An 11,576-nucleotide genomic window follows, 5' to 3' on the forward strand; every position below is an offset into this window, starting at 1 on the left:
CTTAAAAAAATTAAAAAAAAAGAGTAACATATATGTATTTACAGTAGTCTTTAAGACCATGAGATGGAAGCCAAAGAAATGTATTTACATGAGCTTTTTTTTTTACAAGCTGAAAATGGCTATGTCTAAATCCAGATTTTTGTCAACAATTTACACTTCAAGAACATGACTTTATCAATCCCAGGTTGTAAAGAATCTTTTCGGATCGAGATTTGAATAGCGTTCCCAATGAGAATATCAGACTCTCTTGTAGCGGGGATTTCGAGTTGGCATCGTCCTTCACGTGGAGTATAGTAAGACCAATCTCTTTTCGAACTGCCTCAATTGTTTCACTTTTTACTGGATTCCCAGATGCATCAGTCACGTAAAATATGTTTACGGCTTGGGAACCCCTTGTTTTAACCTCCGCTCGAGTGACAGAAAGACCATTTTCTCTGAATATGCGAGTCACATCCGATAGAAGGCCGACTCGGTCGTCACTGCAAAGTTCTAATCTTATGCCCTGCAGCACATGACAAACAAGCAACATATTGATATTGAGACAACACATTAGCGAAAGTAATCAGAACTTCACGGTTTTTTGTACCTCGGAAGCTCGTCTTTTGATAGCTGCCTCTAAACAATGGATTACCCTTTGTTGCTCGGCTTTGGAGCTAATAGGGCAACCATCCATGTGCCGGATATAGTATTCCTATCAATCAATAAAATGGATCATAATCCATGAATTTAACTATCTTGGGATTGATTTTAAATCGAAATGAACGGTAAAAGTATCATAAAAGCTCCTATACATACTAGGATTCGGATTGCATATTGCCCCTTTTACTCAAAAAAATGGCAAATTAGTCCCTGTATATTAGATCAAAGAGCAAACTAGTCCTTTCTGTTGAAATTTTCATCCATTTTTATTATTAAAAACTGGTTTAACTGACGAAATAACTAGACAGTTACATGTGGCATGCCACGTATACCTCATGTTAACATTCAAAAATCAGTTTTTAAAAGTAAAAATGAATGAAATTTTTAACAAAAAGGACCAATTTGGTCTTTGATCTAACATTCAAGGATTAATTTACCCATTTTTTGAGTAGACGAGGCAAAATTCAATCCAACTCCTACCACAAAGGCCTCCATGGCACTTTTACCCAAAAGAACATAATACCGGACCAACCTGATAAGCTTCAGGTCCTTCTGCTATGACGGTCGCATGGTATACAACATACTGCATATCTGTCAATGTGCAAACTGTATCAAATAGTAGCTTAGGCCGATCGGGGCACCTCAAGTTTACAACGGTGTAACCCTTATGTTCACAATTTTCCACGGTTACTAGCGGTTTACTCCTATCACTTGTTGATCCACTGTTAGCATCACTCATATCATAGTCACGATCGGCATACATCATTTGATGCAGCCTCCTTTCCTTATGCATCGATCCTAACGAAACAGCGGTGTTAGCATTCATCTTATCTCTATCCCCTTTCAGGACATAGAGGAGAAGCTGTTTGATCTTCGTTAGTCTTTCAGGGTTGTCGATCGATAATCCAGTTGTCTCGTCAGCTATGTAAACGACCGATGCCATTCTTGAGTTATGAGTCCATACTTCAGCAGCTACTACATTACATTTAAGGTCGGTAAGAACAGCAAAAATCTCCGACAACAAACCCGGTCGGTCTCTCCCTGTCAGTTCAATAATTGTTTGTTTTGAAGCAGCTTGGACACCCACAGATCTTGTCAAGGACCGGAAACTATACGATCTCGGTCCCAGTTGCTGAAAACATGTCAAATCAATCATTAATAACATTTAAGCTAAAACCATTCATAGTACAGACATACAATAAATACTGTTCCCTGTTTTGTCTGACAACATTGTATCTATTTAAGTACGGGACGGAAATTATGCTCGAAACTCGGCTCAGCTCGGTATCGAGTAATGGAAGCATTCAACCAGATAAGTACACAACAAGCTGCAACAATAAGGCTCATAACGAGCCTGGCAAAGGACTATTGTTGAAATGAAGTTCCAGTTGACCTTAAGTCTTGAGTTTGATCTCGGGATAATCCTACCCGCCCTCCCCTCCCCCTATATAACCTCAGTAATATCAAAATACCACTTTTTAATGGAATTTTCAGCCAAATATCCATAGTTTGATGAATTTTTTTATAAGAAAAATTCAGGGTTTTTGTTTTTGAAGAATTACCTGTTGAATTTTTTCTGCAACATCAACTTCAGATAGCTTATTGCCATGTTGATCTGTGACATGAAACACTGCACACAAACCGTTTGATAAAAATCCCCAATCAGAATAAAAAGAAACAGAGTCCTAATAGTTTACAAAAGAAGACTAACCATCCATGAACCATTCCCCATCTGAAGAAATGTAAGCTCGTCGAATTAAAAGATCTAAATCCGTTAAAACCTGAACCACTTCTAAAAGGCTTCCTCTCTTATTAGCACTATCAACCTGCAAAAAAAAAAACAAAACAAAACAAAATCCCAATAAAACCATAACTTTTTTTTTTCAAAAATCCTCAACAAATTGTAAAAATATTCAATCCGGTACCTTAATCAAAGTTGCATTCCTGCTTGTTGCATTATCAACTGTAACCCTGCAAAACCAACATCAAAAACAAAAACATCAAAGGCAAAATTCTTGAAATTTCCTCCCCCATTGAAAGAAGAATTAAAAAAAAACATAAAAGAACCCCACTTTATAAATGAAAAATTCACACCAAAATAATAATAATAATGGTATACCTTGGTGGGTTCATACGAATAACGAGCTTCTCAAACTCTTCATCCACCGTTAAAGAAGAAGACCAACAATCCATTTTTTGTGAAAAGCAAAAAGAACCCAACAACAAAGAGAGGAACTTGAATGCGAATTATATTATGAAAAGACGTAGAGAAATGGGGTAGTGTTTATATATAATATATTTTCTTTTTTGTTCAGAGAAAGACACAGAGTTTGTTAAGCTTTGGATTCAGAGTTTGGTTTTGTGAAAGGGTGTGTGTGTGGTGATTTTGTTGGGTGGTGGTGGCTGCCTCTTGAGTTGGACGAAGAGTTTTTAATCCCTCGTCAGTGTATCTTATAATGAATTATCGACAATAATGTTTTCAAAATCGGACCAATAATTGATTATTGAATTGGTTTGTCCGATTCGATTAAATAATTAATTAAAAAATATAAAATAATTAATTCAGTCTATTCAAATTGATTCTCGAGTTAATTAGTATAATGTCTTTTTTCGAATCAGTCCAATTCAAACAAAATAAGTTTCAAAACACGAAACCCAACATTAATATAAAAAATAAAAAACTCAAATAATCGAAAATTTAAGGAAAAAAAACTTAACCGAATCGAACCAGTACTATAATATTTGCATTAACTAGTAATCATACAAATTACCTTGCCACTTCCTCAATCCACCTATACACTAACTAATAAATTAAGCCATATAAATTATTGGACATACTTAACATGGGGGTGAAATCTTAAGAATAATTATTTATTTTTAATGGTCAAATTTTATTATTAGTCCCTATATTTAAATAAAGTTTGAGATTTAGTCATTCTATTTAAGTCAACTTAAAAATTAAATCTTCTTTTATTTTTTTAATTTAAAAAATTCGAGTCCAATTACTGATACCTCGTTATTAAAAATTGGTATCGTCTCACCTATGTAAGCATATAAATTCCGAAAATAAATTGTTATAAACTCGATAAATACTCAATAGTAAGCAAATTTCAAAAAAAAAAAATTAAATAAAAATCGAAAGGATTTAAATTTTAACTTTTAAGTATCAAAACTAGATCTTAAAAATTGTTAAAATATAGAGACTACCAACATATTTTAACCCCTTTTTTTAATTTAAATGAATGAAAGACAAAAACGTTTTTATAAAAATATTATTTAATATTTAATATTTTAATTTTTTTTCATCGGCCAGCACGTTTACATTTGTACAGATGTTTATATATGTGTCCATGATTCTTTGGATTTTTTATTTTAATGTTTAGCCAATTCAATAGTGACACGCATCTTTCTATAGTTATTTAATTATTACTAAATTATGAGATACTCATTAATTACATGAATAGAAAATTGTGCTCGATTTAAGGGTCTGGTCTAATTTATACCCAAGATCGTTAAACTATTAGTAAGTTTAGGTTTTGATCATTTAACTTTAAAAAGTTATAAAATAGTAATTGAACTGTCTAAAAGTTTTGGTCATTAAACCAATCTATTGTACTGATCGTCGAATTATCGGTTAGAACTTGCTAGCTGAATTTAAAATAAAAAACTTAACAGCTCGGTGACTTAAATAAAAAATTTTAAATAATTCAGTGCTAATTTTATATCTTTTTGAAATTAAGTGATCAACCCGAGTAATAATTTAGTGAGTTGAGGTAGAATTTACCCTAATATTAAAGAAATAAAAGGGCAGCGCGTGCTTTAATTGTAAAACGGGCCCCACCCTAAGTTATTAGGGTTTGTATGTTGCGGCTGTGTTTTGTGCTCACAAGGAAGGCGGCGGCGCTCAATGTTGTTTTCTTATGGATCTTTTGTTTTTATTTATTAATTTAGAATACCAAAAAAATGCATTAAAAAATAAAAAAATGTAATTAATATATATCTTAAAGTAAACTAATTATTATTAAAAAAGCAAAATTTTATGGTGCAACACTTATAATAAAATAAAAATAAAAACAAAAAAGTATTTTTTCAACCTATCCAATAAAACCGATGGGATCAGATTTTAACTAGAGTTGACATGAGTTAGGTTGAGTTGGGTTGAATCGAGTCGATGCCAAATTTTAAGTATGTTTTTCTAAGTTTGGGTCTAGCTCGGTTCAAACAATGGGCTTAAAATTCTGCCCAAGTTAAACCCAAGTTCGATTGTATTAATTTTTTTTAGATTATTATTGTATATAAAAACAAATCTAAAAATATAATACATTAAATATACTATAATTATTAAAATAAATGTTTTCCAATAAATTGAATATACATTACAAAAAGTTTTTATATTTAAATAACATTAAGATAGTTGTAACTTAACAAACAAATGCCTCTAAAATAGTAACAAAATTAACAATAAAACAAGATTTATATAGTATTCAAACAATAACAACAAAATAGTAGTAAAATAACAATGAAATGGCAGCAAAACAATAACAAAAAATGAAATTTAGGTTGATTCGGGTTTGGTCGAGCTAGGCTTAGGCCAAAAAATCCTACCCAAAGCTTGGCCCATTAAAAAACATACCTTATTTTTTGTCTAAACCAATTTTTCATGTCTATATTTTTACTTAAACCCTCCCAATTTCATGTCTACATTAGCTAAAGCAGATAAAAGTAACCATCTAGCATGAGGTATGTGTAACCATTTAGTTATTTCATCAGCTATGCTAGTTTTTAATAGTAAAAATATACAGAGATTAATTTATTTATTTTTTTAGTTAACAGGGTAAAATGCAATTTGACTCATAATACACAGGCTTAAATATATATATTTTTTTAAATTTCCAGGTGATGATGTGACACAATTTTAAAATGTCACGTTACTAAAAATATTAAGGACCAAATTGATAATTGTTTCTCAAATTTAAAGACTTAAATGTTGCTTTAACACTTATATTTTCCCAAATGAACTGAAGGGAAAAAGGAATGTAAGATTAACATTTATACGCAAATTATTGGATTTTGTTATTATTGGATTTAGGTTTTTGAATTTAGATATTGATGTAAGGACAATTTTGTAATTTGCAACATGTCTATAATTAATGTAATATATAAAAATAGGAATGTCACTAATGAGGTTTTCGTTTAATAGCAACGTGTTCGAGAATTTTAAGATTTTAGGTTCGATTTTTATACTATACAAATTACATGCGAGTTCTTTTTATATTTATTTCGGTTTAAACCCGAATATATTCTAGTTATCAATTTAATGATTGATTCTAATTAAAACTATTCATATGTATAATTTTTTAGAGTTAATTGCACTAGACATCCCTAAACTACAACCTTCATTTTAAATTGATCCCCAAACTTTAAATATTCTAATTACATCCCTAAACTATCAAGATCATATAATTAAGGTCGTTCTATTACTAAAATTGTTAATTTAACTGTTAAATAATATGTCAAATCTTACGTGGCATAGTTTAAAATGAAAATTTTAAAGAAAATGAAGATTTTAAAGAAAAATGAATATTGTAAAAATCACGGTTTCGAGGTTTTCAAAACACTTACAAAAGCTTTATCGTTCACTCGCTTTTTTTCGATTTTACTTTATTTTTAGTTTTAACTGTTGAAAGTTGTGCGGTAACATTCTATTTTTCTTTGAATTTTTTTATTTTAAATTATGCCACATAAGATTTGACATGCCATTTAACGGTTAAATTAATGGTTTTGATAATAGAATGACCTTATTGATATAACATCGATAGTTTAGATATATAGTTAGAGTGTTTGAAGTTTGGGAGATCAGATATCAGTTTGGGGATGTCCAGTACAATTAACTCTATTTTTATGATTATAATTAAAAATATTTTCATTATTAATAAATAATTAATTATAAATAAAATCAAGATAAAATTTGAATTAATTTTCTTTATCTTCATAGTTTTTATTTTAAATTATTTTTTAAAAAAATTAAATATAATTTATAAATTCAACATTCACACTTGATATGTGATGTACCTAACATCAATTTAATAGTTGCAATAAATATATGTTTTTGGGTTATTAAAGTTAAAACTAATTAAATGGCATTTAATACATAATCTCTCATATCATATTATTTTTTTCATATTATAAATATGTTTTATGAAATATATTTTCATAAATTTTGATAAATTTATTCGAAAAATATTATTTTGAAACTGATCAGATTTGGAAAATTTTCTATTTGTAGGGATGAATAAAAGTATTCATTGGTAAGTCGGGATTCCAAAATTTTCAAGCTTAAGTGATTGCCCAAAAGGACTATTTTACTATTTAAAAAGTAAAAATAAATTATTTTCGTTTAATTATAAAAATATATCAATATTAATATAAAATTTATTTTTGTATATTTTTATTAATAAACAATAAAATGAATCAGATTAAATCAAACTGACTCGGAATTGAAAAATATAAGTACAAACCTGACCCATAAATATATCTAATTGACAAAGTGAGGTGAATAAGGGGCCTGGCCACACTTATTATTAGCTTTATTTATAATATAATTTCAAGTTTTACAATTACATCCCTATTTCCCCCATTGGATTTTGTATTGCCACTTGCACAATATGGTCAATAACATTTGTTTTTATTAGGTTAGTTTCAAAAATTTTAGAGTTGTCATCATTATCCATTCAAATTCATTTAAATTTGAGTAAATTTCAATTTGAAAATATTTTATCGAATCGAATTTAATAATTTTTTGAATAAATTTCTATATATTAATAATTTGCATTATATAAAATTTGATGTGCTCGTATTATATACAGACGGATGAAGAATCGAAATATTATTAAAATTTTCACACATGACAATTACATATGATAGAATTAGAGACGCACACATAGTAATTGTGCACAGGGGCATAGACAAATGGGCAAGCGGTGGCGTTGCCTTCCCCAAAAATAATAAAATTACCATGTAATCCTTTCAAATTTTAAGAATTACAAGTCAGTATAATTTAAATTTGTAATTCATCTTCGACTCCCTGAAATAATTTTCTAACTTCACCCCTGATTGTGCATAATGAAACTTAAACTCGTATGCTCAAGGACCGAAAATCTCAACTTTTATCAACAATACTATAACCTAAACCCAATTAAGTTAATTAAATAAATTTAAACTAAAAAAATATCCTAAACTTTTTTTTTATACACTTATTTTTATGGCCTAGTTTTAATAAAGGTGGAATATGGATATCCCTATCATCCCCATTGTACACATCTTTTGTCTATATCTAAAATTACAACTTGCATGTGTGATAATGGTTGCTTTTTTTCCTATTTATAATTATTTTATTTACTTTTTACTTTCCCTCCATTCTATTACCATGGTTAAAATATCTCAAGCTTTAATAAAACTATGTTCATTAATCTTTTAGACTTTATACATTTTTAAGTTAAATTTGGTCATTAATCTTTTAAAAAAGTCAAATCGATTTTTTAATATAAATACTGACTAAAAAGATAATTTTTTAACGATGTTGGTGTGGCAACTTACAAGATAATTTATGTGTTTTCATACTGATATAACACTATTTGTCTTAAATGTAATATCAACAAATAATTTAAAAATTATAAAGATATTTTTTAAAAAAAGTTCATAAAAATTTAAAAAAGAAAACGTAAAATACATGTGGATTGCCATACAGGCTGTCATGTTAAACGAAATTAACGTTTTAGTCAATATTTTTGTTAAAAAAACAAATTGACTCTTCTCGAAAGGTTGATGGTTAAATTCAATTTTTTTTAAATGTTGAGCGTCAAATTTAATTTTTAAAAAAAGCTAATTTGACAGAAAGGATAAACGTTAAGATTTAAATTTAACATTATTTCGAGTAATAATAATGAAATGAAATAATTGAAAATTAAAGACAAAATGGAATCATATTTTTTTGTGGTCTAAATTGGATTAATCTAATAGTTAAAATTATTTGAGTCAAATTTGTTAATTCTTTTTTGCAATTTTATGAGGTTAGTTGAGGGTTTATCTATTAATGTGCTATTGATTTAATATTAAGGTTGAAGTTATTGAAATATCGGGTTCAGATTTTATTTTGGTTTTACGTTTCATCATATGTGAACTTTATTTAAATATATTTTAGTTTCGATTTGATTATGCTTTATAATGTGCTATTGATTTAATATCAATGTTTAACATTTTGTTTATGGGTTAGTTAATGAGGTCTCGACATTATTGGCAAAAGCTAATGTGCCGAGACATTGAGTACTTAAGTTCAAGTTAGGGGCAAAAAGGAGGGCACAGATAATGGTCTTGACCCCTTAAAATGAAAATTATGTTTTTAGCTCTTGAAGTTGTATAAAATTTTAAGTAAATAAATGGTAAAATTATAGTTTACCCCCCAAATGATAACATTTTGATTTAGTCTTCCTAAAAATCACAAAGATATATGGCAATATAATAGTAAAATTACATTTTAATTCTCATAAAAATATATAACTCAATCTCGCCCCCCTCCCATAAAATATTTCTAGCTTCTTTCATGGTTTGAGTTTCATCATGTGCAATTTTCATGTGTGGGTTTTTAGTCTCACCATGTGTAGTTGCTATACGACATGTGTAGGTTTTAGTCTAGTGGGTTGCTTTAGTCCTAAATATATTGGCCCAAAAAAAGGTTTTAGGGATAAAACAACATCTGGTCCCTAAACTTGGCAAATTTTCCAATTTGAATTTTTTTTGTTCACATTAGTCTCAAACCTTGACAATTTTTCTCAATTTAATCATTGCATTTAATTTTGTCTAATAGTGATAATGTGACATTCTGAGATCATACTATTTCATCACTTGAAAATTTAAAAAAAAAGTTAATATGAAATCTAAAAATACAAAAAAAATTTAAAATCATTAAAAAATTATAAAAAAATTTTAGGTGATGATATGACACTTTCTCAGTATCACGTCAACGTAACTTAACAACCAAGTTCAAGAACCAAATTGGAAAAAAAAACTGCCAAGTTTCGAGGCTAATATGAATAAAAATTTAAGGACTAAAATAGAAAATATTATCAAGTTGAGGGACTAAATGTTGCATTATGCCATGATATTATAAAAGAGAAAAAATTGAAAGGGAAGGAGCACATTAAATTGCAGTGGTAGGTCCTGAAAATATATCATCTTATAATATGCTCCTTGCTTATTAAATCAAGTGGAGATCCGACCCCGTGTAGAGTCAAAAGCTGACTTCATTGCCTGTTCCATCCTAACAACCCACTCACCTTTGGGGGATGCCAAAATTTTTTCTTTAGATACTATCGGAATTACGTTACATATTTTTATGAGAGTTAAAAATAATTTTATTATTTGTTTATATTTTTATAATTTGTTAAAGGATTAAATTGAAATTTTATTAGTTTTAGAGGGCAAGTTATAATTTTATCATATATTAACATATAAATTTTTAAAATTTAAGAGTTTACAACGGAAAATTTTCAAAATAAAACTCCGAGTTTGAATCACGTGGGTAGAGAAAACGTTATTGGATTACAGTTTTAATCATAATTCAATGTAATTATTAAGCGCTTGAAAATATCGACCAATTATGTTGTATTTAATGAAATTTTAGATTTAATCTTCGTATTTTTTTAATTTAGAAATTATGGTTTTATCGTTGATATTTTTAGTAATTTTTTTGTTACAATGTCATTAAGACACGCATGAAATCATATTAGCTTTAGACGCAAATTATTATGAACTCAACCAACAATTCAAGTGCATATCTCTTAATTATCGTGAAAATGTATGATGATTAAGATTTGAGAAATTAAAGGAATTGTTATACATTATTACCTTATCCGGGTTCTCTCAATAGGTCACTCAACACTCTTAACTATCACCAGTATCTCTCGACACTTCGTATGAATTATTTTTTATTTATTTTTGTTTCGTTTTTTAATAAAATGATAACAACAAAGAATAACACATGGCAATGACAACACAATGAATGGAGGAATTTCTCCCCATTGCAATCAAAGACCCACATCCTATTTAATATTAACTATTTGTCTACCACATGCTAACCACATGGATTGCAAAAAAAAAAACAAAAAAAAAAGTAGAAAATATCAACTTAGGCACTCGGGCTAATCAAGTAATCTCAAGCATTCAAGCTTTTATAGGGTTGAGAGGCAAAACTCCGACTATGGACAATACCAACTTATTGAGAGATTTATTGGTTCCCGATAGACAACATTTTAAAAATTTCTCTCAAAAAATCAAATTCTCAACAAATATACAACAAATTTAACGAGAATTTCCAAAAATTCTAAAGAAGTGTGCTTAAAATTTTTAAAAAACATTGGGTTCTCTTTTTTATACAAGAACTATTTATAGTCCTTCTCCAACCCTTAAATAGGAGAGTAATGCGCATCAACGCACTTGGACCTACGTCCTCCTGCACTGACAACAATGACGATGTCAATTAAACTAAGATTTAATTATAAATTCGAAAAAATTTAAACACATAATATCCTTCTCGGAAAATTAATGAAAACTTTATTTTATATATATACATAAAGAGTAAAATAAAGTAGAGGAGGGTATGAAATGGGGGTAAAATGGATTGGATCCAGTTCAAGTTGACGTGGTTGAAAAGCGAGTGGACCAACCATCAACCTGCCCAGTTCCTATCATGTATCTACCAGCACCCATTTTCTCTCTGGATTTATCATCTCTTTTAAGCATAACATGACAAATTCAACTAGCAAATCAACTCTTTATATATATTGATGGGTTCATTTTGTTTCATGTGTTTCTTTGTTTTATTCACATTTATTAATATAATAAATATTTGATGCGTCTTCAATGAATAATAATACGGTATT

At 28.8% G+C, this 11,576-nt stretch overlaps 1 protein-coding gene across 1 annotated transcript; it reads right to left on the bottom strand.

Annotated features, from left to right (window-relative positions):
• Nucleotides 1–10: 10 nt before the first annotated feature.
• LOC107933121 (ACT domain-containing protein ACR4) lies at nucleotides 11–3,103 on the bottom strand. Its single transcript, XM_016865272.2, has 7 exons — nucleotides 2,759–3,103; nucleotides 2,565–2,610; nucleotides 2,351–2,465; nucleotides 2,202–2,269; nucleotides 1,172–1,771; nucleotides 587–691; nucleotides 11–502 (listed from the first exon to the last, which is right to left on the bottom strand). The coding sequence occupies exons 1-7, from the start codon at nucleotides 2,830–2,832 to the stop codon at nucleotides 158–160; spliced, it is 1,353 nt and encodes a 450-aa protein (XP_016720761.2). The 5' UTR covers nucleotides 2,833–3,103; the 3' UTR covers nucleotides 11–157.
• Nucleotides 3,104–11,576: the final 8,473 nt, after the last annotated feature.

Source organism: Gossypium hirsutum, chromosome D01, assembly GCF_007990345.1.
Source record: "Gossypium hirsutum isolate 1008001.06 chromosome D01, Gossypium_hirsutum_v2.1, whole genome shotgun sequence".
In the NCBI taxonomy this organism is placed as follows: Eukaryota; Viridiplantae; Streptophyta; class Magnoliopsida; order Malvales; family Malvaceae; genus Gossypium; species Gossypium hirsutum.

Excerpts from the sequence above, each read along its gene's own strand:
- LOC107933121 (XM_016865272.2), bottom strand. The coding sequence starts at position 2,832 with ATGGATTGTTGGTCTTCTTCTTTAACGGTGGATGAAGAGTTTGAGAAG. Across the intron at positions 2,270-2,350 it reads TGGGGAATGGTTCATGGATG|TGTTTCATGTCACAGATCAA; the intron begins GTTAGTCTTCTT and ends GTTTGTGTGCAG. Across the intron at positions 503-586 it reads TCAAAAGACGAGCTTCCGAG|GGCATAAGATTAGAACTTTG; the intron begins GTACAAAAAACC and ends CATGTGCTGCAG.